The following is a 27,122-nucleotide window of genomic DNA, read 5'->3' on the forward strand; positions in this document are numbered from 1 at the left end:
GTAGGTAATGGGCGTAGTGCCATGCACTGATAGTGTGTAAAAATTAAGTACTATTATAATTTGTTTTATTTATTATATGCATATTAGTTATACTTGTATCATTAATGGTAATGATGATAGAAGAGTTGTGTAAGTGTGTATATACTAATACTATAATAACAGCAGTAATAATAATAATAATAATAATATTAATATTAATAATAATAATAATAAAGGAATTTGTGGTGAGTGTGGACATACTAATATTATTATACGAGTTGTGATGAATACTAAATTTCCAGAAAAAATAAAAGCAGTCAGATAAGCGGCAGGGGTGTATTGGAACTAGTTTATTTAGTAAGTGAGTTTAGAAGTGATAGAGGACGAGAAATATTAAAAGAAGTGCAGAAACTAAGAAAGAAGAATGTTGATTATGAACAGTTTCGGATACAAGCATGACGATCGTCATCATGACATGCAAAGGTGATGAAGCACCCATTTAAGAAGCTACAGAATCACGTATACAGGCCTAACGGTGTTGGTGCCTCATTCAAAGAACCAGCAGCATTAAACAAAAAGGAATGAAAGAATATATGGCATGAAACAGCATGATATGCAGTAAAAAACAAATAGGAATATAGAACAGCGTGATTATATAGACTCGGAATGACACACCTTATTTTATTTTAAGAATGTATAGACACGGCGGTGGACATGGTTTCATGTATCGTTTGTAATCTGATAATGGCCAGTTAGATTTAAAATAATAACAGAAGAGTTCTTATTATAAAGTAAAAGCTGGTGCTAACATTTCTCCAGATAATATTTTTAAAGAGAGGAAAGAGGCTGACTAGCTGTATTTTTGAATGTAATGAAATGGAAAAATAGAACGTGGAGAGCGATGGCCTACAGATAGCACAATACGTTCGGAATAGCCATTAATTCAGACCCAAAGATATATGTTGGGACCGCAAAAGGAAACAACAGGAATGAAATCTTTTATCCACAGTAAAAGTAATGCAAAGATTAGGAGCGTATGCATAAACAATTTTCAAGTACATTTTGAACCACAGGTGGTAACAATCCATGCTGTTTCCGACGCTGTAACAGTCTGTAGAACCCAATAAAGATTCTTTAACAAAGTTACTTTCGTGTTATAAAAGAAAAAAAGTGCGAATGATGTTCGGCAAAGCAACTGGAGAAAAGATTGAGCTGGCGAGCACATCGGCGGCGATAACCCTCCTTATTTGCATGTTGGGTACCCCTAGCGAGGTGGATGCAACTGCAGGGCACGCTATCAAGAGACAGCATTGGGTTGCTATTTTTGAACTAGGGCAGGATGCAGAAAAGATACCAGCTTTAGCACTGACAAACCTGAGGAGCGCTGCAAGCGTGGCCGAAGATGCATTCACGAAGCTACTAAGAGCGCTAATTTACGCGCAAGCTAACCTCACTAGAAGAACCCTACCAAAGGAAAAGGCAGCATGGTTTTTTTTGGGAGAAGAGGTCGCCGCTGGTCTAGCTTACTTCAAGGGCGGCAAAGCAGCAGCTGACATAACAGCCGCCCGTAACGCCGGTAGGCTGCAGGGCGCCATCACAGAATTCATTGAGCTCCACGCAGAGGGCTCAGACGGAACTAACGGCTGTCTCAGCGCAGATGACGACGGGGGCAACCCGATCAGCGGCAAGGCAACTTTCTCAGGCGCAACAACGGCATGCAAAGCAAACTGGGATGACGTAAAAGCAGCATCAACAAGGCCAACAGTTATCGCCGCCAACGGACTCGTAGGAAAACTGCAAAACGGAGTCGACCACGACAATCTAGTAAACGGAGCGAAACAGTGCGATATAAACTCAGCGAAAACGACCTTCAAGCTGTCTGACGGGGCAAGCGACGGAACTAACGTGGGCACGCACATACCGAAAATGGCGGCAGGCATAATAACAGTGGGCACCACGGGACTCGAGATACCAAGCATGGCAAGCGTGGGACCGACGACTGGGCACCACGACTTCTTGAAATCAATAGTACAAGCAGCAAAGTGCGACCAACACAGACTGCAAAAAGCAGCAGTGGACACCCTGGCAGAGGCGCAGAAGGAACCGAGGTTCAAAAAGGCAACAAAAATACACCTCCAAAACAAGAAATCCGACGACCCCGATGATGAAGACTCCAGAGAGCGTGCGATAAAGACGGCATACGGCGACGACGACGGCATGCGGAAGGTGCTTTACGCCCACCCAGATGGCCAACCAATCCCCAAAGCAGCACTAGGCACCGACGCCGACACAACATTAGGCCAAATCACGGACGTTGGTGAACTGATGCGTTTGTACTTTTACTATTCGGACTTGAACAAGCAGAAACTACTAGAAGCTGAGAAAAAACTTCAAGAAGTAGAAACCAAGACGGCTACAAAATCAGCAGAAGACAAAGAGAAAGAATGCAATACCAAAGGGAAAGACAAAAAGGAAGAGTGTGAAAAACTAGCGAAAGAGGGGTGCGTTTTTAACACAGAAGCCAAAAAGTGTGAGTTGAAAAAAGAAGTGAAACCTGAGCTAGAAAAAGCAAACCAGGAAACAGGAAAGACAACAACAGATAAGTGTGGCATAGAAAAACCTCCTGAGGACTGCGAAAAAGTGCAAGGTACGAAACCCAAAGGAAAAAATGTCGTTTGTGGTTGGATTGATTATATTGATGGAAAGGGCAAAGTTGAGCCAGCTTGCCGCTCTTCTAGTTTTCTAGTCGACAAGAAACTTGCTCTTATTTCTGCTGCATTTGTGAGCTTGCTTTTTTGATGATTCTAAAATAGTAAAGAATTTTGCTTAATTTTATGATATTTATGAAATTTGCTATTTTTAGAGAATTTTATAAGATTGCTAAAATTTGATATATTTTAACACTATTTGATAAAAATGTACAAGTTACTTGAAAATTTAAGAAATTACGCACGATTACGGCTTACGGATGTAAAGTAGTTGGGTTGTAGGTTAGTAACAACGAGTGGTATTCTAATTTAGCTTACTTTGTTTATTTTTCTTCATTTCATGGATAATAGTTAGGGTTATAATAATAATAACAAAGATGATATTAACATGAGAGCGTGCCGAAAGTGTGTACATACTAATATTATAATAAGAGTAGTGGTGAGAACTAAACTGACGGGGAAAATAAAAGCGATTCAAACACTGACAAGCGTGTGAGCGGAGTAAGTGAATGAAAAAAAGTGAGTGAGTGGGTGTGGGAGCGCGAGAAATATGATTGGTGTAAACACAAAATAAAGAAGATAGACAGAGGGAAGATATATTGTATTCACATGCTCCGGCAAAAATATGATGATTACCATTATAATACACAAGAAGATGATGTATAGAAAAATGGCGTAGCGACAGGACTCAGAGCAAAAGTCAAATAGTGTCGGTACGTTATCTGTAGAAAACTCAACAGAAGACAAAAAAAGAGCAAAAATACATACTGAAATTGCTGGGTGCGGAAGATTGAATCACAGAATAAACTGATACCATAGGTGATTGTGCTCCGTATTTTAAACGAATTGATAGAGGCTAATGTAGAGATGATGGGTGGCAACTGTAGTTATTAATCTGATTTGGGAGCCAGGTGTTAGACAATAAGCTGTTACATCAGAGGCGCAAAGAATGAATGTGTGACCTTTTACTTTAACGGAAGAATATCCCTTGTGACGGCGGTCACCTCATCGTGGTGCAAGGGTCTAGTACTCCGTCCAGGAGGAAGTCAAGTGCCCGCATTACTCCCGGTCAAACAGGTTGGGACGGGAAATGGGCTTTCGGCGACCAGAGAAGGAGCAATCAGCAGTATCGGCATTCTGGGATGAAGAAATATATTAAACTTCTCTTCTGCACGTGCGAGCGTGCTTCAATTGGAATGCATAGACTTCTACTGCTTCTTAGCGGGGATGTGAAACAGAATCCGAGTCCTGTCATTTGTGGAGCCCAGTGGAACTCTGGGTCGTTACCTCAGGTAAAACGATTTGCCTTGGAAAGGCAACCTCAAAAGGACCACGTACTATTCTGTCTGTTGCAGGAGACTCACTTGGCTCCAGCGGAATGTACTGCGCTTAATATAAGATGATTCCAGTATGTGGAATTGGCGAAAAAACCGCACAGGGGTCGGGTTTCAATTTTAGTAAGAGATAGGGTGGAAGTGGAAATGGGACAGATGGAAAAAGGAGTCCTAGAAAGAGTGTCAGTGACGCTGCGATTTTCAGCTGATGTAAAATTGACAGTCACTTCAGCTTATTTTCATAGAAAATCGAGGGTTTCCAACACAGCGTCGGAACAATTAGCGGTAGAAAGCGGTCCTCTTGTAGTAGGGGCTGATGTCAACTCGCATCATGACTTGTGGAACATAATGCAGCATAGTGACGACAAAGGGGAATGTATTGTGTATTGGTGTATCGAAAACGATATGAAGATAGGAAACACCAGAAAAGAAACCCGTCATCAGTCAGGAGGGAACGGCTGTATTGCCTTAAAAAGACATCACCATGTGCGGAGAATGTGAGGTAGTAGATTGGACAACCACACTGGTTTCTGAAGGTGACCGTTTTGAATCACTTTTGATGATGTGGTGAATGGTGGTACAGAGGCAATTGCACTATTAAAACCTGCCAGGGTTTTATGCGCGTGAAAAAAAGCGCGTTGGATTTACTTCAGAAAGGTGAGTGATAAGTTCATTTTCAACAAGACTAAGGAAAAAATAAAGGATGCGGATGCGTTAAATGAAGCCATCAGGAGAAACATAAGACAGGCAGCCAAGAAAACAATACCAAAGGGTAAGGGTGTAGCGCCGCCTTTCTGGACGTAGGAGCTGACGAAGCTGGACAAAATGGTTCAGAAGTGCAAGAGCGAACGGAAAAGGGACACCCTGATTCGCTGGAGGAGAAAAGCGCTGGCTGAAATGGCGCTGGGTCAGTGGAAGGAGAACGTGTCGAAGCTGGCGACCACGGATTCAGCGAACTAGAACTTTGTGAAGTCGATATATACACTGCGGCCGTTGACGTAACCAGTGGTGGTGGTGGACGGCCATCCGTTGATAAAGCGCAAGCAAGCACAAGCACTGTCCAACATGTACAAGACCAGGTCAACGAAGGCACCACATTTTCCAGAAATGAAAAGACCCAGCACCAGGTGGAGCGCGGTCCGACCGATCACCTTGGCATAGCTGGAAGTTGCGCTGCGTGAGCTGTCTTCTGGCACGGAACATGGCGATGATGCGATCGAAAGCGATGATATGAAGCAGATAGGATGAGTAGCCAAAAAGTATGTGCTGCGACTATTTAACTGAAGTCTGCGCACGGGGAGGGTACAAGCCAAGTGGAGGCACGGCATCATAGTCCCGCTGCTGAAGCCGAACAATCCAGCTAGCAGTATCGCGTCCTTTCGGCCGGCCACTCTCATGAGCACGCTGTGCAAGGTGATGGAGCGCATCGTGGCACGTCGTGTTAGGAACTGTATTGAAGACGATCGGCAGCCACAGCAGGCAGGCTTCAGGCCGGCGCGGTCGACGCTGGACACGCTCATGCAGGTGATAAGCACAATGCGGCGGAGGAAGGACGGTGAGAAGACCGCAACTGTGTTCATTGACTACGCGCGTGCTTTTGATTCGGTTGATCACGGCTGCATGGTCGAGGTGCTAGGGTTATTTGGAGTTAAGAAGCATCTGGTGGCGTGGATCGCGGGCTTCCTGCAGTGTCGCACGGCGCAGGTGAGGGTGAAAAATGCGCTTTCGGAGAATACACAACTCACCTGCGGCGTCCATCAGGGCTCGGTGTAAGGTCTACTGCTGTTCATCGTAACGGTGGATTCGCTGAGCAAGTGGCTGAACTGCATCCCTGGGTTGCAGCGCGTTTTTTTCGCGGACGACCTCACAATAGTATGCGCGAGCTCTGACCTGAATGCAATCCAGCGAACCGTCAAACAAGGGCTGGATTGCGTCACGAATTGGTCGGCAGAGTGCTACATGGAGGTGTCGGCGGAGAAGACTGAGTACACGCTGTTCAGGGCGCGGGACAAGAACCCACTGGGCCTGAGGATTGGAGAGACTGTGTTGAAGGAAGTACGAACACCGAAGCTGCTTGTTCCGACGATGCCACAGCCCTGAGCAAGCATGCAAGGAGTGTGAAGGCAGCGGCCGACACGCGGCTCTTGCCGCTCAGGGCTGTGGCATCGTCGGAATGGGGCCCAGAAAGGAAGAAACTGCGAACCTTCTAGCTGGCGCTGGTCCAGGATAAGATCTTTTACGGCATTGCTTCTTGGTGGTTCGATGCCTCGCTGTCGGACCGTGAGAGGCTGGAGAGGGTGCATGGACAGGTGGCGCACATAGTGGAGTGTATTCCCAAGGCAGCCAATCGGGAGGATGCCATGCGAGAAGCTCGGCTGAAGTCTATAAACGATGTGGCGTACCGGAGAGCCTTGGAATACTATCAACGCATGAAAGCCAATGGCCAGACGTATGCACAGCTTGCGAACAGCATATTCACAGCTGAGAATCCAGTCCATGTCAGGCTTGCGACGGCACAGCGGCTGCACAGCACCATTGATGGCCCGGGCAAGCGACACGATGCGACGGTGTTGCGGCTGGCCAAGCGCGTCCACTTCAACAACACCGAGCTAGGCGACATTAAAGTGGACGCGCCGGAGAAGGACAAGAAGGTGAATACCATGCGGTGGGTACAGCGGTCCAAGGACTATGACAACCAGGTGTGGACAGAAGGGTCCGTGGTGCTGGACGTTTCGTCAGACGCAGGTACCCTTGTGCACCCAAAGGAGGGGAAGAGGGAGAAGGTTGTGCTGGGAGCTGGGCCGCCGGCCTGCAGCTATCGCGCGGAATGTGTGGCGATGGAGGCGGGGTTGAAGAGGCTAGCTGATTTCATGGAGCTAAAAAAGACGCACAGAACGAGAGTTGTGGCCTTCACGGACTCACTGTCGCTGTTGATGGCGCTGAGTACTGGCTGCGGTGGTGGAGAACGCGATTCTGAGACGTATTTGGGACCTCATCTTGCGTATTGTGCGGTTTCGTGTATCCATCCACTTCCAGTTCGTGTTTTCGAATTGCGTGGTGCTACGCAATGACGCAGCTAACAAGGCAGCCGAGAAGGGAAACACAAAGCTGCAGTCGTATCCAGCATGGATCACGGACGCAGTCACAGGTATAGAAAGGCAAATCCGTTGCGAAAGGAACAATGAATTCAAGGAGGGAAAAACATCACAAGGACACCGCAGTGTTCTCCTCAACTATATTAAACCTACGCAGAAAAAACAAAATGGACAAAATAGGGGAATAACTACAAGTGCAATTTAGAACAGACACCTCGAAACATTTCGGATGGCTACATCGTGTGCTCAAAAAAACAATGGAGAACACTAAGTGTACGTTGTGTCGTTGTGAATTAGCGAAGTAGGAGAGAAGTGATAAGATGAAAAAGATAAGTACACAAAATGATAATACGAAGACGCAGTCATCACAGGTGGACGTGCGACATAATGAGCCCATAATATGCCCGTTGTGCAACGTGGTGTGTGCTCGTCGTCAAGCTGGAGTAGTGCGCCTGATGAATATACACAGTTGGAAAAGAGAAATGGCACTGGAAATGACAAGGATTGCAAAATTGGCAGTACAGGAGTATAAATGTAAATACAGCTGCCATGTTTGTGAAATGGATTTTGAGAGGTGAGGTTTACTAGTGGAGCACATGGTCACACACAAACACGCACGCCCCGGAAATAATATCGCAGGTTGAAAATCAACAGAAAAGGAGCATAAAAGAAGAGGTAGATTCGGAAAGACAAAAGCTAACGTGTCGATGGTGCCACATTGAATATGTGTCGTATGGATGGTTAAAAAGGCATATGCTAACAAAAAATCCTGAATAGCAGCAAACAGAATACGACAAAAATTAGAATCAACAGGCAGAGCATGGCACGGAGGATACGGATATTAATGAGGAGAAACTGGAGTGTCAAAGGTGTAAAATGGTGGTAAAGAGTAAAACTTGGTTGAACAGACGCGAATGCATTCGAAATCAGGCAATACTACAGGAGACTTCAAAGAGACAGAAAATCAACTTAAAGAAATATGCTGCACATGTGGAAAGGAGTACCAATACAGCTGGTTGCTTCGTCATATGCATAAGAAGAACCCAGGATACGATGAGTCTTTGAGGCCAAGGATGTGAGTGCAGAATAGAAAAGTCAAGAAGGAAACGAAAAGGGAAGTTAGCGATAACAGGAAAGCAGTGCAGGGTGCAGGGGCAACAATTGATGGGAAAAACCGGGAAAAAGGCCAATAATAGGGAGGCACACAGAAGTAGAAGAAGGAAGAGATTTTGTGTGTTAGGTAAAATAGTGCATACAAGTCACAATACTCACTGTTATGGCACACACAAACACACTATAAGGGCGCTACAAATGTTCAAAGAAAGATGAAAGATGACTCGCTAATAATAACTCCTACAATGCAAAGATTACTTCAGCGCCCATACTGCCCAATGAGATGCACACAGAAGCAGCGCCTCACAATGTATCTACTGGCGAGGCACGGACAGCCGAAGAAGGAAGCCGCGCACAACTTTCTGATGGTCTCATGTGAGGAGTCATCTGTGCGTCTGCTGGTGCGACAGAAACTTCTGCCAACAAGGAAAAACACGGTGTGGAACACCTTGAAAAAGAGGAAATACATAAAAGTGAACAGATACCAGGATTCCTAAAAGATCTCTTGAAGGTAAAGGGCCGCGATGAACCCAATCTATACACTCACAAAGAGAAACCCACTCGGGAAGTGAAAATGGGAAGATCGCCAGAAAAGTTGGATATCCCATCCCACCCTGCGCAGCCTTTGGTAATACAGACAGTCTCTCATATGGAGGGGAGAAAACGCCCTAGCAAAATGTTTCCCCCGTACAGGCAAAGAGGGGTACAGTTTCGATGGAAGAAGCGAGGACTGAATCGGGGCTATATAAACATCTTCCAAAGATGTGCAGAGAATAGGAAGTAGCAGATAAAATGGGGAAGCACATGCACATTAAATGCACAACGAAAAATGCACATATTCCATTTCTATTTCTCTCCCCCCGTCTCACTGAGCTATCTTTTAAAAAATATTCCTCGTGCTATTCCTCTCGCACTCACTTGCTCTTTTACATTGCGCCCTCGGAGTTGGCTTAAGTGCCCCTATTTTGTTTAGCGTCGTTGTGTGCCACCGCTCATATCATAAAATTAGTATGTACACTTACATGGCACACCCAATATTACATACTGCTATTACTGTCGTAACCTTAAACTACTCGTAATATCTATTATTAAAACAAAATAAGCCAAAATAGAAAAAGTTATAATAGAACCCATTTTTCATACTTTATCGCAACACTAAGCTATACCCACAAGTCAAAAATATCTGAAAACATTTAAGTACTTTCGCATTTTCAAAAACAAATATAAAATTAATCGAATAAACCATAGCTGTAAAAATCCTAAATGGCACTCATTTTCAACACTTCATCAACATATCACTTTACATTCAAATATCAAAATTGTACAACAGCAAAAAAAGATCTCCCAAAGTTTCCACATGTTTGCAAAAAGCGCTGAAATACAAACGCACATTTAAGAATTGTATAAAATATTTTCAAAATGGATGTAAATTTATCTAGTTTATTTCGGCAAAGATGCAAAGTTTCGTACAATAAGATGTTCCAAAAAAAAATCCACTACATTAATACATTTCCAAAAAGAAAATTCCACTACATTAAGATACTCCAATAAATTTTTATGCTAGGAGCAAAAATGCCATGAACAGAGGAATACTCATCAAAGCAGAAATGCCAACTGCACCGTCACAAACTCCATCCTCCCATGTGCAGTCTTCTTTACAGTCTTCCTGCTGTATTGCTTTGCAATTTCCTTCTTGTCGTGCCATCATCCACTGAAGTGCTCTGGGCCATTTCCGCATTTGAGTTTCGTTCTGTTTCTTTGTGTCTTTCCTTTCGTCTGATTCGCATCTACCTTTTTCCTCGTTGCCTTCCCATGTGCATTCGCCACTGCAGTCCTGTTTCCCCTTACCACTGCAGCCCGTTTTGGTGATTTCAGTTTCGTCTGATTGTGCTTGCTTTGCCTCTTCTGTTGGTCTTTGATCTTCCAGATAAATTAGAGCCTTCTGTGCGTTTTTGTTTCTAACCGCATCAAGGAGTGTTTCAGTTACGAATCCTGAGCCAATGTGGTACGTCACGTTCTTAGTCCACAGAACTTTTACGAAGTCTCTGGTGAAGTTTTGCTTATCCCCCCCGTAAAGTTTTTGAAGTTGCGCTTCGACGCTGCTTCCGGCCGAGGATTTACCTCTTGTTTCGTGAAAGAAGCTTTTGAACGCGAGTTGGACTTCGGTCGTGTTTGCTAACGTGACAGGCGTTAGACTGGATATGGTTATTATCTGAGGATCGGGTTCTTTTATGTATTTGCATAACTTGTTTATCAGTAAGTCGTTATCTTTTTCTGATTTCGTCGATTCATTTTGTATCACAGCGCAATTTGTGCTCGAGTCGCTACCCTCGAATATCCTAATCGGCTCTACAGTGATGAGGCTGTCTTTTTCAGTCGTCGATGCCTCGAATTTAACATAATGGTCACCTTTCAGCAGATGTCCACACCTCTCAACTAATGCTTCTGCGCTTTCCGGTCCCTTCGTTTTTTTAATCTCAACCAGATGCGTTATTCCCAGTGGTCTTAGTTTGCTGCTATTTAGCAGTTTGATATGCGTTGCTGTCTTCAAGTTAACGGAAATTCCTTCTGGTTGGCTGTTATCATTGGTTCGGTGTGCACAACTTCCGTCGCCGCGTAATATCGGTGTTTCATCGCCAGGGCATTCTCCTATGGATACGCTGTAGCCCTGTATTTTGCTTACTCCAACTATTGTCTTCCCCCGAATATTAATCGCCAGCAACGTGCGCGTTAGTGCCGCTCTCCTGTGCAGAAACTTTGCGGTTGCTACCGCTGCCTTGTACTTCCCATTGTGGACCCGCCTTGCTGTCGCCGCTGCGGTGGACATGTACGCGGCAAGGGCATACGTCGCGGCCCGTTTCTCTGTTTGGTTTGTAACTGCGGCAAGAAGATCCCATGCCTCTGCATAAATTTGCATGTCGGATATTTCGCGCTCCTGCCTTTCTGCCGCCGCTACGATGCGATTTGCGAGGTACTCCGTATACTTAGCCTCTGTGCAGAGATTTGTCACCTTGTCAGAAGATGGCTCTGTTACTGCTTGCGCCTGGCAACACCTCGACAATAACATGAGTAGCGCGGGCACACCTGCTGCAACAGCTGTGTGCGATATTACTTTGGTAGCGGTCTGATTTTGCATTGGCTTCTTTCCTTTTTTTTCGAATATGCTCCGTTACTTTTGTGTCTTTAACTTCTTTGTTGGCAGTGCTTGTATCTTTGTCATTTGTGGCAATACGTGGAATTTCAGTGTTCCGCAGGAGACAGCAGTTGTCCCAATAACAATTTTAAAAGCCAGGACAAAAATGTTTTTAAGAGCAACCCCTTTAAGGACTACAGTGACTATGAAACCGTGATCATGTTTGCTATCTTCCGTATGCAGAAAAAAAAACGGCTGCGCCATTGTCATATCTTCACGTTATTTGTGTTGTGGGTTTTAGCGGAGCTATCACTAATGGAATGCACCCGACCATTACTGCTCTCTTGCTGAATGAGTGTGCCGTGCCCGCGTGCTTCCTTCTCCAAGCTCCCTTCCACTTCTCACGTTGTGGATCTCACCAAACCATATAGTGGCGCCTTTCCTCATCCCATTGCTCCTCGTAAACTTTCTTCCGACGGAAGTTGCGCAATACTTGATCTTTTCGGGAAATATATAATTATGAGTTTGGGCAGCAACTCCTTCCCGAGTATAATCATACCTGATACTTCCTTAAGGCCCTATATTATTTCTGAGCATGGCACAACGCCTCTGCAGCCCTTCACTAGTTCATGCATCCCTCTTCCTCCCTTGGAAGGCCTTGTTATTTCAATGTGCCGATATCCTAACCCTAACAGTAACGGACGGATAAGAAAGCATAAAATATGAAATTTCTGCCGCAATATACATGTGAGATGACGGAAAATAAACGGATTGTTTATCATTAAAGTTGAAATTGAGTGATAAACTCATAAAAAGAGTTTAAAAGAAATTAGCATAGCAATAATAATGATAAAAATAGTGGAAGTTTGGACAACCAAAGGGTGTGTCTTTGAATGTACGTCGCAGATGGCACGCCACAATGTCCCAGTCTATCGAATTGCTCTTGGAGATGTTTGAAATACTCGTTTTCACTTACTCTGTCGTTGGTCTCGAGGAGGGCGGTTGCTTCAACAAAAAGTAGGTCAAGCGTTGTGTAAAACTCACGCGCCCTCTGAGTGAGCTTCCCTGTCTGGAGCGTCACCACTCGTTTGGATGTTCTGTTGCCGCTGCTTTTTTCTCTGGCATTGGCCAACGTGTGACCGAAGCGTTCGAGGAGCTCCGCGACGGTGCACAGGACGGACAACGAATTGTTGCTCTCTTTGGATCCGCCGTCTTGGGCAGCGAGAACCTGCCCGCTGCCAAGCGAAAGCTCAAGAACAAGTTCCCAGAGAAACCCAAGTCTGCTCACATCTTATAGAATGCTTAAATACTGAATCAAGGGAATTTAAACAACTAGGGAAAGGACGAAAAGGCGATTAATAACCGTACCTACTTTTATCACGGATATGAAAGATCTCACTGCTCCTTTCCATCAAGGACATTGTCAGTTGATACGAGCAGATAAAACTTAATTCACCCAAACTAGCGAATTACTACTGTAGTGTGGACCGGTAAACCACCAAAAATCAGCAAATCCCGAATAAATGTTACAAAGTTCCCCCAATGTTACAACAGCGGTCGCAAACGAACCCGCAGTGACAATGGCCAACACACACACACCCTCAATTTTTTGACAACATTGTCCATAATGTAATCCAACAAAGGAGGGCATGGTTGGTTTCGTCAAAACTACAAAAGTTCTTAACCCTAACAAACTGGACAATCACACACAACGAGGCACAGTAAACTACCGAACCCCCTAGGTACCACAAGGAGAAAAGCGAATCGCGACCACCACCAACGAACATTGCAGTCCGATCACACTAATCGGTCATAAACAGGCAATTAACCTCTGTGAATGACACTCTTATATCGCGCAGCTGCTCAGACATTCTAACTCACGCAGACCCCGAAAACATCCCAAACTACAGCAACAGCATATTTCAACAGAGATTAACTTCCCGCAACTATTCGAATGAACGTCTTCAAGCTTCCAGCACAGCCTCACCAAAATGTACTCCAAATACATCACTGAACAAAGACACCAGGATGTACACAAACATCCAAATAGTAAATTACAATTTAAAAGAAACCGTACACCACAGCTCAATATACAAATCTCAGAGAGGGAAAAAGTTGCAAAGGCGGCTGCTTCAAGACAAAAAAAAAAGAAGCCAAAAACAAAGACAAAACCTACTAAAGCTGGTGGCGGTGACATGACTAGCAAAAACAACAACAAAGAAACACAAAGATAACACCATTCAGCAAGGGAAGCAGCAGCTGTACCGCAGCAGCAAAATAAAGTCAGGACAAGGTGTAGTGACTCCTAGAAATGCCAACAAAAACAAGCCTTTACCCAGAAAGGGTAAGCCAGATAGTAATTGCAGGTATATCTTCATAACGTAGGAGTGCATTCCACCACAGCGAAAAGTTCACAGAAACACCCAACATACCTGAAAGTTTAAAAAAATTATCAGCGGGATCCAGACAACATATAAGTAAAAAGTAAACCAACTGAGAGCAGATACTATACCAACCGGCATCTGCAAAGGTAACCCACAAACCCAAACACTAAACAAGGGCATCCCAACACGAATAAAAGCAGATAAAAGGCCCCAAAATAAACAAAAAGCCAGGAAGGGCAGCAGTTCCAACAACCAACAAAAAAAGCTCATACACCAAAACCTTAGCTATAGCAAAGGATAGCGAAGCGCATCCAGGCGGAAATGCCACAGCAGCTACGACTCCGGCGAAGAAACACAACAACGTAGGCAGCAGGACCCACTACCCGAAGGGTGCGGAGTAATCCCTACACTGGAAACATGAAAAAAAGCTAAAAAAACAGTCCCGTACGTCTTGCTGCTGCCACGCCTGCCACCCTGCCAACACAGAGCAAAACACCGATGCGAACGCAAAAACAGCAAATGCGCAGAGACAAAGGGACCCAAAGAGACCTGACTCACAATAAGGTTGTGGGCTCGACTTGCACAACCCACGATTCCAACAATACGTCACAGCAGCAATTGAAGTAATGAAAAAAACGCACAAGATGCCACACCAAACATATTTCGTGCGACATAGCATGTTCCCTAACCTAAACATCAATGACCCAGCCATAGCAGAAGATAAAAGAGAATAAACATAATTATCTACTGCGGATTTGAGACGTTGAAGAACACATCTCTTCGGCTCAACCACTTCAATACAAAATAAGCAATGCAAACACACAACCCAAATTTACAGACAGAACAGCTGATGTTTAACCCGCTTTGCGTATCAACTGAAATCAAAATCTTGGATTTTTCCAATCCCATCCAACGGATTTAGAGGAACATCTCTAACCAGACATGCTGGTCATAATCCTTCTCAGCAGTATCCGCAAAAACGCCTGGTGGCAGAAGTAAAAAACTAACAAAAAATGGCGAACCCACCTAGGTTTTAAAAAGTCATCGAAGGTATCAAGAGCAACAAAGATAATCACAACAAAAGAATTAACTTTAAACAGACAGGTAAGAAAGCAAAAGAACAACTTCATGGTAATAATAGCACTATCACGAACAAAGGGTCTCTTTTAGAAATGCTGCACCGCATAACCCACGTGTACGAAAACACGACACTCACTTTCAAAAAAGCTACAAATACTAAGCAATAAAGGAAGCGGAAGTAATCAACATAAAATTACTGAAAGCAAAAAGCAAAAAAAATATTGTTATTCATGTCAGGCCCTTCGTTCCCTCAGTTTATCAACAACACAGTGGGGATTTTTTCCAATCCACAGCACAATACCCTTCAACTCGAGAGTGGTATCAATACCACGAGTTCTTCACTCAAAAACGCTTTGCACTCATCAAGATCCAATTCCTCCAACCCCTTCAAAGTTTCTAGACTCCTCAAACCTCCTAATATCTCACAGTTGCGCGGGTTCAGCTTCTTCAACTTAGTCAAATTCTTGGTTACATCAACATTTGAAATTCCTTTGCAACCTGATAGATCCAGTTCCTCAAGGGCCACCGAACCACGCAACACCACCAAACTGTTCAAATTCACCCCGCATCCAGACAAATCCAGCCTTCTCCAGCACCCTCTCGCGACTCCTCAAACCGTTTATAAATCGACGACTGCCCGTCTATTCAATCACCCCCAAGTTCTCTCGCTATCTGATCCATGTTAATATCCTCAGGTTCCCTCTAACTTTTCCCAACACCTTAATTACATTGTTGATTTAACGTAAAAGTTAAGGGTTAGCCGGCTTGTAATCTGTCACAGGCTCCCAACACAAGGGACATCTCCGAAGTTTCGCGGCACATGCGTGGTAGAACATATTTCTGCAGGGTAAAAGTTCCAGTGTTTCTTCACCTCAGTGGCCTAAACATACCGCGCATATGCCACATTCGTCGTGAAAAAAAAAAAAGATATCAATACAAGAGAAACCCGCCATGAGTGTATCCTATCAAAGGAAGTGGTTCCACTTAGCCTCCTGTTACGACCATTGGGCTCTGATACCGTGATGTGGTGGATGGCATGGCAACGGAAAACCTCGTCTGCACAGCTTCGCTGTTGCACCTTCTTTATGTGCTTAAGCTTCTCACAAATCGCCACCAGTGCAAAGCTTCCTTTACTTCGCCCTTGGAATGTAATAATAAATGTTTTGTGTTTAGTTGACATCCGCTCGCTTACACTCAAACTTTCCCATGCATCAGCCACGGTTGAAGTTGTGTATGTACAACGGGTTTGCGAAATTTACCGCCTCGGTTACGATTTAACGACTGTAGAGGAATAAATAAATTATGACACTCGAAAACGGGTCAAACTTTCCTGTTGACTGTTCACAAGGTTTAAACTCTAAATTTTTTTTCGAAACAAAAAAAGCAGCAGGAGCCCGTGAAATGCTCCTGCTGGACCCTCTCTTACATTTAACTGAGAGAACCGGTTCTTTCGCTTTTTTTCTTTTGAGGTTAATGGAAGGGCTCACATAAGATCAATATATAAACGGTATTAACATCATTGCAATCACCCTTTCGGGTCCATCGACAATAATTCCTATACGAAGTTACGTGATGTCCCTTTAGCATCTCTTTTACAGATAACAGTTACAAATTATGGTTTCTCTCCTCATTAGCTCCGTTTACTCCCACAGTTCTTATGAAGGAGTGCACTTTATTTAATCCGATTATCCAGTCATAACTGCCTACCCTGACAGTTTGCACAAAAAACGTGTCGCTATGCTCCAATTTGTATATCGAAAATATTGTATTTGTTACAAGCATAATTGTTATTTTAGTTTTATTTTTTTTAAAAGAAAAATTTAAAGTATCGCTCATACACATTTTTTTGGATGTTTTTGTTCTTCAACTCCTCTCGGGGAGCCCTACTTTAAGTGTGGAGCGAAAGTGCTCATGAGTCCCATCCGTCACGATTCCGGAGCAAATGACGGCGCATTAAAGCTGTCGCGCCCAACATGCGGAAAAACACTCCCCAGACGAAACGGGTCCTACACTTCACATAAAAAAAAAGATGGACAATTTCCGTCTGATGCAAAAATAAACAAATAATAATCACACACCGACACGGCAACTGCGAAGAAATGTTGGTGCACTTTCCGTGGACAGCAGACTGTAAAGGAGTATTTGTGCAGTATAAATATGTTCTCTTGGAGACAACTTGCATGGTTTCTCCTCGTGGAAGAAAAAAATACTTCCAAATACCACCACTCTCTCCTCAGTGAGTGAAGAAACCGCACACCAATTCCCCATTTTTATCACATTTTCTTCACTCTCCGGGAGGATTCTCCGAAACAAACATTATGCAAAATTACTGTTGTAACGAACAAAAGGAGATTTTAAATAAATAAAGCATCCTCTAACTGCGTGCAAAGCAGTTACGGAGAGGTAAAGGATGTAAAAGTAACAAGAATTTATGTCAAAAAGAATTGCTAAGCGGTGTTTATGGGGGTGCGCCTAATTGAGGGAACTTCCCGTTTAGTTTGCATTACACCGCACCCCAACAACGTTACAAGAAATATATACATCCCGTGCCAGAAGGCAGTGCATGTAAATGAAAGGAATCCTCAGTCCTACTTAATAGCGGCATCTATAATATCGGATGTGTCTCGCAGCTTCGGTTAATGACCGCGGAAAGTGATGGCAAAGTCCCACAACAACATGGGAAGAAAGAAAAGTTATACTTATGTTGAGGAATGAGTGGAGATTAACGGTATGATTCTTGTCTCTTAGCGCAAGTCGTGTTGGTGATTTCGCATGCATCAAACCACCCGAGGGCAAGTGGCGCAATTACAAAACCATCATAAAGGAGTGTCGTGTCATTCTAACTTTTACTGCTTGATGGGGGGAAAAAAAAGAGGTAGGTGCAAAAGCGACATCAAAATAGGATACGATACATCTCCTTTTCATCCATTTAGATTTTCTCGCTACCAATTTAGCCAGTAAACGTTTGTGTAAAACGAAACCACGCCTCTCAGTTATTTCCTCACATTGCTACAACTTTAGTAGTTGCACGAACTTCTAGTGATTATAAGGGAGGGGGAAGGAAATTTATACTGAACAAAAGGCATTTTCTCCTGCCTCCGACGCGGTGTCAGTGTATGGGTGGGAATGGTCTTCCTTCCGTCACTCAATGGCAGCAGCTGACGTTAGGGGAAAACAACAAACCCAATAAAAAAGAAAAGTTAAATGTGGATGATCAACAAACGGCTCAACTGTAAAAAACAGCAAACTGATAGTCGTATAATAATGTCACTTCTCTAAGTTTCTGTTTCCCTGCTCCCCCTTTTTTTTTTCGCTTATATTGAATTCTCTTCATTTCATCTTACTCTATCATCTTTGCATACGTTCGGTATTTCATCTCATCCTTTAGAGCCTCTCTCCCCCTCTTTCCTCTCCCCCCCCCCAATTGCAGAGGGAGCATAATATATTCTACTACTGTGGCTGCTTTACTTCCTCTGCCACGACACCGATTTTAACGGGGTAAATGAGCTCAACCAACTTATCCCAAGTTACTGCCCGAGTGTTCTCCATGTTCCCGTACTCACTACGTGTGCAAAGGATCATATCTGCCTCGGTTAAGTTGCTCTCAACTGTGGCACCGCCCTCCACAATGATGAGGTTCGCCGTGTTGAGATGTCTGGACGAAACAAAACCCTCACTGAATCCAATACGTTTCCGTGCGATCGGCAGTTTCACATGTCGGAAACCATACGACAATTCATCAAGCCACATTTTTTGTTTCGTTGACTCATGTACGTATGCCTCGGGAAGTATCCAACACCCGCGCACAAGAGCTGTCAAGAGTTTTACTGTTAACTGCCCGTTGGTGACTAAGTGGGTTAAATTCGTGGGGACCGGTGAGTTGGATTTACACTCGGCAACTGTGGCGTACGGAAGCTTGTGAATTTTCTCAAGTAACTCCGTTCCGTCAAAACCGCTGATTGTAAAAACACGTTGCTCGACGGATCGGCTCCTCTTCGCTTGCTTACTGGCGGATGGAGGCACATTAGCCGATTGTATGCCCCGAAGGCACACGTTCCCACCTCCAAAATGAAGAGACACGGGCGAATGCGAAGCGTTCCGCACCGAGCGGCGGAACTCCTCATCCAGTCGCTTCTCAAGCAGGGAACATCTACTCGTGACGGCAGCGAGCTCGATTTCCATATTCTCCGCCCTCTTGCACATGGTAAGATACTTGACGCGCAGTTGCTCCAGCTGTTTATCAGTTTGAGATGCCTGTTCGACGGCATGCTGCAGACGCTTCCTATCACACTCCGCTTCCTCTAGCTTGGATCGAAGATCAGACATATTTGTGATTGCTTCTGTCTCATATTTCATTTTTTCTTGCCTTACAGCGGACAGCTCACTCTCAGTTTGCATCAACTTCACTTGCGCCGCGGCCAACTTTTCCTTCAATTCCAGCATATCCTGTGAATAAACAGTTTCAGTCAAATCGTACTGTTGCTGCAAGTGCTGAGTGCGCTCCTCAGCCTGAAGGAGTTCGCTGCGGGCGGTTTCAAGTTTATCCACCGCAGAGGCGCGGTCACGCTCAGCGGCTTGCAGGGCATTCCTCATCGTGATGTTCTCACTTTCCAGATGGCTTAGTTGCTCTTCACGCTGCACTATTAGTGCTGCGGCTGCGGATAATTCTTCCGCTGCCTTCACTGCTTGGCGCTTCAAAAAGGATGTTTCTTCTTCCAAAGACACCCTCCCATTCTTTGCTTCCCGAATGAGAATTTCGGATTCCTGTTGCTGCTGGCATAAAGCAAGGTGGTGTTGGTCCCGGATACTCCTTAACTCCTTTTCGTGTTCTTGGGTCATTTGTTTAGCCTCAGCTTCGAGCATGCGAACACGGTGTTGTAGATTTGTGATCTCCTCCGAAAAAGAACCGGATTTTCCCTTGAAGACCTTCAACTCCTCACGGAGCTCATCAATGATTTCTTCCTTGGATGAAATTATCTTCTTCATGCGGTCGTTATTCGTCGCCATTAGGGAGTCAAGAGCTTCACTTTGGGAGCGCTCAGTCTTCTCGACAAAGATCTTGTGCATGTTTTCCAATTCTGCATAACGAGTCGTGCACGATTCCAGGGAGCGTTGGAGTTCGTCACATTTGGCTTGGGTGGACTTAATATTGGCACGAAGGAGTTCATTCTCCCTACCCAGACGGCAGGCTTCTTCACGACTCTTCACGTTGCTTTCGTCTAGTGCCTCGATATCTTCCGTTAGTTTGGTTATTTGCTCGCGCATGAACTCCGTACGGCCACTGCCTTCAACTTCCGAGCGCCCTTCCACCTCTGCTAACTGACGGCAGTGCTCTTCTTTCATAGCTTCCAACTGCTGTTTGAGGAACTCCTTGTCTCTACTGCTTTGAGAAATCGATTTTTCCAACTGCGCCTCTGAGTTTCGCCGTGCTTTGGCCTCCTTTTCAGCTTTGGCCTCTGCTTCGTCAAGTTGCTCCTTAAGAGTTCTCGCGTATTCACGCGTTGTTTGTAACTCCTGCTGTGTTTGTACGAGCTCAAACCGCACAATTTCTAATTCTCGCTGGTTACCGGACCACCTTAACTGCTCACGCTTCAGTTGAGCGATACGCGCTCGCAACTCATCTATTTCATGAAGCGACGCAAAACTTGCATTCGACACCGACTGCCTGCACGAAGCTCGTTGAGAAGTACTGTGAATAAATCGCGCTGAGGAGGGACCTGAACTCCCTCCCAATTCTTCCACCTCCTTTGCCATGCCTTCTCCCACCATCAGCAACTCCCCGGGTCTCGAATTCTCGTCCGTCTCAACCCCTCCTCCAGTGGCTTCCGGTATGGGATCGGCGAGGTGAATACTCTTTTGCAGCCAAAGGCTGTCCGACTCACTGATGCTCATTGAATCAATGCACTTACATTTAAACACATGCGTTGCCATAGAGAAGGAAAGAGAAAGCAGTTAGGATAGCATGCATTCACAACGAATAGTGCCGCAACACGAGTGAAACATGTATGTTACCACCAGTGATGCGGCGGTTACAAGTGCAAGTTTCGGTGGGGTGACACTTACATGAGAAACAAAAGACATATATTTTTTTTGTTGTTGCTTTTGTTGTTGTTGTTGTGCCGTGGGAACACCAGTTAATCATTTATAGTTACGCTGCATAGGAAAACACGCACAAGCATAATATGCCGGTGCATATTAAGAGACCTTGACACACCATGCAAACCTACTACCACAATAATACCTACCATCCCATGTGCGCAATAATGAATACAGAAAGACGAAAATCGAGTGAGGGGGAGTGGAAGAAATAATGGAGCGAAGGTAAACGCGAAGGTTTACCATTATTTTTTTTTTTCGCTCTACGCACTGGGGTGCATGACCTGTTTCACCATTTTTGTGAAGAGCCATAGTTGCGACTCCTCCACAGGGGTAGTTGAGCCCCTTGTTATCAGTTCATGAATCCGTGGCCTCTGTTCATTTTCGGAACCATGTGAAGAAAACGAACTTGGAACGCAGAAAGTGACACCGTATTTTTTCAACATGGAAGGATCCGCCTGCACTTGCTCAAATATGGCATTCCATGTCTTTATGTCCCCTTGACGAATGACGTGGACATAGTATGTGTCTGCCCTCCGCTGTAGCTCTTCTTGGTCACGCAAATAAAGTGGTAGTATTTCCTCAGATGCGTCGGTATCGACGAAGAAGCTCGTGCGCTCATCATATGGGGCAAATATGTCTTTCGAAAAATGTGTGGGAGAAAACTTACCCTTCTCCCGTGAGAGATCTTGTGAACCCACACCGGCTACCTCCAATTTTTTGATACTCTCCAAACGCCGAACTCGTCCACCCAACGCTGCCGATTTATCATTAAGGAGTCGAAGAAACTCCGAAACATTTGCTGAAGTTACCTTCATATGAATACCATTGGGAACAAGTTCAACCAACTTACCACCACGTGGCACACTAAAGGTTAGGTTCTGTTGTGCGATTGCTGGGCCAAAGATGTGACCATTTTTGATTGCCTCCACTTTCGCTTGGAATTCAGCTTCTGATACCACGACACCAATGAGGGTGGCATCCACTGGATTGGGTTGTTGTAACATTATCTCGGAGGGTGAGGGATATTTTTTGACGGCACCGATGTTGGAGTTAAGAAGGTCACTATCCGCAGTGGAGGGAGGGGAAAAGAGTTGATCAAATCGCTCTTTTTTGGCGTCAGAAGCACAAACCGCAACCGCAGCACCTTTAGGACGACTGCCGTGCCTGGTGTTTACATCGCAGTGCCGTGCCATTGTTGAAATTTCTGTCACACGGGCATTGCGGTACCGTTGTATTTTCTCCAAGTACATTGGTATATCATCGTAGCTCACATTAATCGTAGATCCATTCTCAATGAGCTCATGGACGGTGCCATCAGGTAGTGGTGCCACCCACTTCAAGTCTGCCTTCTCGAAATCCTCCCGGTTATGCGTGAGGAGGGCGTCAAGTTGACTAAAAAAATCCCTGTTTGATGTTGGAGAAAGCAGCACCTGCGGTTGCTCGGTAGCATATAAGGCGTGGTTTCCAGTTCCTTTATCCCCCACAATTGGAACAGGCGCAGATCGCTTCGAAGCTTCCTTGAAACTTAACGATGGTGCGCTGTTTTTTCTCTGGATTTGATCACTGATAAAGTCCATTGCCGTCTGTCCCAAATTCACTTCGCAGATGTCAGCAACAGTAAAAAGAGACACCGCCAGCCGACCAATTAAAGTTCTCACTTCCTCCTGTTCGAATCGAGATAGTGAGAGAGCGCCTTCACCCTGTTCTGCAAGATTAGACAACTCGCCTACACCCGACATCATTTGCAGTAATAAACGGCATAAGGATTCATTATTTGCGTTGATACCCATTAACTCCATTCGCTTCCTGTTTTCAGTGACAATGTCTTCAATAACTAGCATTCGCCTTGGTTGGGAGGCATCTCTGAATACCATCGCTGGAAGTTATTTCTTTTAGCCGTCACCGTATGATGGGGTGTTTTACTTAGATGATGCCAGAAACCTCGTGTAATTCGTCCATATAAATATAAATATATATATATATATTAATGAAAGTGGTGAAATTAAGAAGGTGGTATAAGAGAGAAGGGGGAAAGAAGTATAAGCAGGAGGTTTTAAAATGCCAACTAAAAAAAAAAAAGGAAATAAAAAGGGAGGGCATTGAATTGCCCTCCGTATCACTGATCCGGAAAAAATATTAGAGAGATGAGCACCTGAATAACACCAGCAAACCAGCAACCAGAAAAAAAAACAACAAAACAAATGAAAGATGGAGTCTCCCAAAACCCTCTTTTGAACAGATGGGCAGAACGGGAGAATCCCTGCAACTCCTAAAAAGAAAAAAACTGCAGACACTCGCCCCAACGAGCAACAGCGGTTCCCAAAAGCAAATAAAACCACAAGCTGATATCCCTTTTTTAAAAAAAGAAAAGAAAAAAAGACGTTACGGTGTGGGAACCGAGTTGCCAATTGCTGCATCCCAATACTGTTGGACGAAATCATCAACCGCTGAACTTCCAGCCCCACATTCGAGTCGCAACCCACTCAAACGGCAACGCGGCACATCATCTCTCCGGTTGTCGGGAGGGATAATGCAAGTTGATGACAGGTTGTCAAAAAAAGAAAGCAACTCCACCATTAAAGGAGAGACACTTACTTGCAAATCTTCGGCACATCTGTGATGAAGCGTGGAGCGAGCAACAACTAACAACCGCATAACCTTCTCGTGATTTTGCATTTCCTTCTCACTACCAACAATAACCGAGTAGTTGTGGCGCATGGTAGACTGCATTGCATTCCTATCCAAGAAAAAATCCTCTTGAGGAGTGCCAGTGGATGCTACTTGAATACAATATCGACACACGTCTGTAAGTGCACTCAACAATAACGCCTCCGATTCGGTACTAGCTGTTGTTGAAACAGCTTTACTATATTCTTCCGTAGCAGTTCGAATAAGTTCGGCAAGATCCTCCACCAAATTCAGCCTGGAGAGCACAAAACGTACTCCACCTTGACTCTCCACCCACTGATGGACGTATTGACGGAGAGCGGCAGCCATTGGTGGTGATCTTAAAGCAGGAAACGTATTTATATGTTTAAATGTTACAAGGAAACCAGCAAGGGCCGCTGTTGCAAGTAAGGTGGTATGAGTTTCTTCACCCTTTCCTGCTGCTACAAGCTGAAGAACGTCACGTACCGTTTGAAGTATTACTCCAATTTCGTACCACCGTGGAAATTCTTCGTTCAAAAGTTTCTCTAAAAGTTGCTGTCGCCTCCGCAAATGCACAATGCAAAACGTTGTAATTGCTTTCTCTTGCAATGTCGAGTCTGAATCCACTTTTTCTCCATTAGCAACACTGCCCAACAGAGTTACAGTTAGTCCAGACGCCGCACAAGGAGATAATAAAGAGGGAGAGGAATTCTCCACAGGCTCACCTGAAGAATCGGCTGAGTTCATTTTTTATCGTGTTGGCTACGTGGGGCCCAAATTACGCCACGCAGGCCGTACAGGTGCCTCAGTATAACTAATCTTCACGCACCTGAACAATGAAACCAAAAATAATAAAAAGAAAACGAAAACCGGAAACACCGACAAAGCAAAAAAACAAACAAACAAACCATTCAACAGAAAAATAAAGTCAGCAACATGAGGGAAAGGGGGAAAAAAGAATACTTACATCAATGACACTAACAGCGGTAGCAACAGCCGCTGGTGCAAATAATGAGGCATAAAGTAATTGCACCACGGCAGAAAAACACCAAAGCCAACTTATTCAACTGGATGCGTGCAAGTGTAGCAAATGATACCTCACTCAAACGCCTGTCCGTCGCCTTCGGCCTCGAGCAGCGGTACGATTTCCTGTAGTTGCTGCAATATTGACGCCGCCAGTGATACCGGTTGTGGTTTCATTGAACACAACGCCATGCAAATTTCCCACCACATGTTTTCCTTTTGTGCTGACAAAATCCAACGGCTGTGCTAAACCAATACTTGCGCTTCGCAGCATTCGTGGGTTAAATGTATTGGCATCAGCTTCCATACTAAAGAGTAACTTGCTTAAAAGATGAAGTAGCATAAGGTGATGTGAGATATAAACAGCGGAGAGGGAAAGGAGTAATAACTCACGCGAGCAGAAAATAAAGTGCTGAAAGACACGGCAACAACAGGTTAAGAAGAACGAATTAAGATGCGTATGTAAACGGTAGTTGCTGAGCGCGTTTGCACAGACGGAGTCGCAGCGACATGAACCGAAGTCCTGCCGTTTCCAACTACGTCATAGAGTCGGTGCGGAAGCAATTCCTCGTTCGTGTTAAAAGAACAACAACAAAAAAAAGAACCGAGGGTATCGAAATCAACTCCAAACTTGATAATTCCAACAACATTCTGCGATCATACATACATTAACCAACTCTTGTATTGTATGGGGTGGGGGAGGGCATACCTGGCGCAGCTTATGCTCATGACGAAACTTAAAGTGAAGAGTTATTTCTTAACTTAGTGTTCGCAGTACCGGACATCACACATTGGGATATGGTGGAGCCAACAAACATAAAGTGGATTTAGTATGCTCTAAAGTGGCATATTTCTCTATCTTCGAACAATAACAACTACATGTGGTAACTTGAAATGAACGAAACTTGGTGAAGAAATAAAAAGTACATAAACGATGAAATTCTCCTTGTTAGCAAAAGAAAAAGGGTGCAGAGGATTATTAGACAATTTCAAGAGTTTGCAGAACAGGGTTCAATAATTTGCTTACAATAGTTATAATTACGATTACGGTTAGTCAACGTCTTTTTTCTTTTCGCCATACGGTACGCACAAGCAAGCACCTCACAATGCACATCATTCACCTTTAACTCCATCCACTAACGAAACTAAGAAACATTTCTTGCTCTCATGAAATTTGAGTACCCTCATCGAGGAATGTCACCCCTCTGACGAACCTCAATGGGATAACTCTGTACGGAGGGATAATCGTATAACATCTTATGGTCCTCAAGTTTTGTCTTTCCGCTCCAGAGATCCACAGAACTAGGATCAATACCCTTCTCAGCTGCAAGCTCATTTTTCAGCTCCCACACATGCTTCATGGGGTCAACCATTTTTCGATACGCGTTGGGGTAAGGGTCATGAGCAATTCCCGACTCTGTAGTATTGTTTTGCTGTTGGTACTGCCTCTGGTTGGTGTGGGAATTATTCGATGGCATTCGGGGTTGGTGTTTATTCATTTCCAAATCAAGGGGTTTCTTACTTGTAGAGCCCGCTTGAATACCTGGTGGAATCCTTCCTGACAGCACATCCCTATACCTCTGCCGTAGTGACTGAGCGTCGAGGCAGTCAGAGAAATTCACACCCTTTTCGTACAATTCCTTTGTAATATCAGTTATTTTCATCGTATCCGCTGGACTCTCCTGGGGTTCTACCTCCACTTCAATTGTTTCCACCTCAATCTCCTCCACGCATTTCCCCTGCGTCTCATGATTCCTCGAAGCCATATCCTCAGTAGGCATTACACGCTCCGCTTCAACCTTTTCAACTGCAGGAGCGCCGCCACTCAACACCTCAACAATTTTGGGTGGCTCCACATCAAAGTCACTCCCCTCACCACGCGTTTCATCCTTTTCCGATTCCATAACTGGTGTTTCTGTAGAGCACGGAGGAGAGGCAAATGAAGCAGGTTTTGTTGCTGCTTCCGTCCCCCATATGAGGCGAAGAAGGGCATCGGCTTCTGCTTGAATGGAACGGGCCTCGTTTTGAAGATTCGTTAAGCGAGACGTGTACGCTTTTAGGGAGGCGGAGAGGGTAGTGCATTTTCCTTTAAAAGATTCGTCGTCGATATTAGCGCGTTTGAGACCTTCTTGAAGTGAACGCATTGCGGTGCGGGAGGCATCATTCATATCCGCCAAATCAAGTCCTTGTCCTTTGCATTCCTCCTTGAGAGCTCCAAGTTGCTTCGTTAGAGTGTCACGCGCTTCGCTCGCAAGGTTCAGTAATCGCAGACTACAGCAATAACTGCGGAGGGCATCGCCGCGCTTGAGCCTCCGGAATAACATTGGACCGTCTAATGTGTGGTGAAGCCACCAAATCTCAGTTGCTAGTCCACGGAAATATACCTTTCCAAGTGGAGGTAATTCTGTTTTCAGTGTCTCACAAGAAGTGGATAGGCAGGGGGAAAAAAAAGGTCTCACTAATGACATAAAATGTTCCCCCCCCCCGCATTAATGGAAGTGAAGAAGGAAATACGCACGATGAAT

At 44.7% G+C, this 27,122-nt stretch overlaps 13 protein-coding genes across 13 annotated transcripts, besides 6 other annotated features; 5 read left to right on the top strand and 8 right to left on the bottom strand.

Moving 5' to 3' along the window:
- Positions 1–152: 152 nt before the first annotated feature.
- Positions 153–213: a microsatellite.
- A 942-nt stretch (positions 214–1,155) lies between these two features.
- Tb09.160.0260 (variant surface glycoprotein) lies at positions 1,156–2,778 on the top strand (the record flags this gene model as incomplete). The annotated part of the gene is made up of 1 exon (XM_798324.1): positions 1,156–2,778. One exon carries the CDS (start codon positions 1,156–1,158, stop codon positions 2,776–2,778), a length of 1,623 nt encoding a protein of 540 aa, XP_803417.1.
- Positions 2,779–2,991: 213 nt separating this feature from the next.
- On the bottom strand, positions 2,992–3,102 carry Tb09.v1.0050 (hypothetical protein, unlikely; the record flags this gene model as incomplete). Its single annotated transcript, XM_024642669.1, has 1 exon — positions 2,992–3,102. The coding sequence occupies one exon, from the start codon at positions 3,100–3,102 to the stop codon at positions 2,992–2,994; it is 111 nt and encodes a 36-aa protein (XP_024498419.1).
- A 675-nt stretch (positions 3,103–3,777) lies between these two features.
- Positions 3,778–7,153: a repeat region.
- A 1,650-nt stretch (positions 7,154–8,803) lies between these two features.
- On the top strand, positions 8,804–9,013 carry Tb09.160.0270 (hypothetical protein, unlikely; the record flags this gene model as incomplete). The annotated part of the gene is made up of 1 exon (XM_798326.1): positions 8,804–9,013. One exon carries the CDS (start codon positions 8,804–8,806, stop codon positions 9,011–9,013), a length of 210 nt encoding a protein of 69 aa, XP_803419.1.
- Positions 9,014–9,784: 771 nt separating this feature from the next.
- Tb09.160.0280 (variant surface glycoprotein) lies at positions 9,785–11,365 on the bottom strand (the record flags this gene model as incomplete). The annotated part of the gene is made up of 1 exon (XM_798327.1): positions 9,785–11,365. One exon carries the CDS (start codon positions 11,363–11,365, stop codon positions 9,785–9,787), a length of 1,581 nt encoding a protein of 526 aa, XP_803420.1.
- Positions 11,366–11,881: 516 nt separating this feature from the next.
- Tb09.160.0290 (hypothetical protein, unlikely) lies at positions 11,882–12,088 on the top strand (the record flags this gene model as incomplete). The annotated part of the gene is made up of 1 exon (XM_798328.1): positions 11,882–12,088. The coding sequence occupies one exon, from the start codon at positions 11,882–11,884 to the stop codon at positions 12,086–12,088; it is 207 nt and encodes a 68-aa protein (XP_803421.1).
- Positions 12,089–13,208: 1,120 nt separating this feature from the next.
- Positions 13,209–13,559, bottom strand: Tb09.160.0300 (hypothetical protein, unlikely; the record flags this gene model as incomplete). Its single annotated transcript, XM_798329.1, has 1 exon — positions 13,209–13,559. One exon carries the CDS (start codon positions 13,557–13,559, stop codon positions 13,209–13,211), a length of 351 nt encoding a protein of 116 aa, XP_803422.1.
- Positions 13,560–14,125: 566 nt separating this feature from the next.
- Tb09.160.0310 (hypothetical protein, unlikely) lies at positions 14,126–14,458 on the bottom strand (the record flags this gene model as incomplete). Its single annotated transcript, XM_798330.1, has 1 exon — positions 14,126–14,458. The coding sequence occupies one exon, from the start codon at positions 14,456–14,458 to the stop codon at positions 14,126–14,128; it is 333 nt and encodes a 110-aa protein (XP_803423.1).
- A 598-nt stretch (positions 14,459–15,056) lies between these two features.
- On the top strand, positions 15,057–15,512 carry Tb09.160.0320 (hypothetical protein, unlikely; the record flags this gene model as incomplete). The annotated part of the gene is made up of 1 exon (XM_798331.1): positions 15,057–15,512. One exon carries the CDS (start codon positions 15,057–15,059, stop codon positions 15,510–15,512), a length of 456 nt encoding a protein of 151 aa, XP_803424.1.
- Positions 15,513–15,848: 336 nt separating this feature from the next.
- Positions 15,849–16,121, top strand: Tb09.160.0330 (hypothetical protein, unlikely; the record flags this gene model as incomplete). Its single annotated transcript, XM_798332.1, has 1 exon — positions 15,849–16,121. The coding sequence occupies one exon, from the start codon at positions 15,849–15,851 to the stop codon at positions 16,119–16,121; it is 273 nt and encodes a 90-aa protein (XP_803425.1).
- Positions 16,122–16,613: 492 nt separating this feature from the next.
- Positions 16,614–16,651: a sequence feature (AT_rich).
- A 1,625-nt stretch (positions 16,652–18,276) lies between these two features.
- Positions 18,277–20,718, bottom strand: Tb09.160.0340 (hypothetical protein, conserved; the record flags this gene model as incomplete). The annotated part of the gene is made up of 1 exon (XM_798333.1): positions 18,277–20,718. The coding sequence occupies one exon, from the start codon at positions 20,716–20,718 to the stop codon at positions 18,277–18,279; it is 2,442 nt and encodes an 813-aa protein (XP_803426.1).
- Positions 20,719–20,916: 198 nt separating this feature from the next.
- Positions 20,917–20,944: a microsatellite.
- Positions 20,945–21,185: 241 nt separating this feature from the next.
- Tb09.160.0350 (hypothetical protein, conserved) lies at positions 21,186–22,799 on the bottom strand (the record flags this gene model as incomplete). The annotated part of the gene is made up of 1 exon (XM_798334.1): positions 21,186–22,799. The coding sequence occupies one exon, from the start codon at positions 22,797–22,799 to the stop codon at positions 21,186–21,188; it is 1,614 nt and encodes a 537-aa protein (XP_803427.1).
- An 83-nt stretch (positions 22,800–22,882) lies between these two features.
- Positions 22,883–22,910: a microsatellite.
- A 397-nt stretch (positions 22,911–23,307) lies between these two features.
- Tb09.160.0360 (hypothetical protein, conserved) lies at positions 23,308–23,922 on the bottom strand (the record flags this gene model as incomplete). Its single annotated transcript, XM_798336.1, has 1 exon — positions 23,308–23,922. The coding sequence occupies one exon, from the start codon at positions 23,920–23,922 to the stop codon at positions 23,308–23,310; it is 615 nt and encodes a 204-aa protein (XP_803429.1).
- Positions 23,923–24,458: 536 nt separating this feature from the next.
- Positions 24,459–24,501: a microsatellite.
- A 1,280-nt stretch (positions 24,502–25,781) lies between these two features.
- Positions 25,782–26,921, bottom strand: Tb09.160.0370 (hypothetical protein, conserved; the record flags this gene model as incomplete). Its single annotated transcript, XM_798337.1, has 1 exon — positions 25,782–26,921. The coding sequence occupies one exon, from the start codon at positions 26,919–26,921 to the stop codon at positions 25,782–25,784; it is 1,140 nt and encodes a 379-aa protein (XP_803430.1).
- Positions 26,922–27,122: the final 201 nt, after the last annotated feature.

Source organism: Trypanosoma brucei, chromosome 9, assembly GCF_000002445.2.
Source record: "Trypanosoma brucei brucei TREU927 chromosome 9, whole genome shotgun sequence".
Taxonomy (NCBI): Eukaryota; Euglenozoa; class Kinetoplastea; order Trypanosomatida; family Trypanosomatidae; genus Trypanosoma; species Trypanosoma brucei.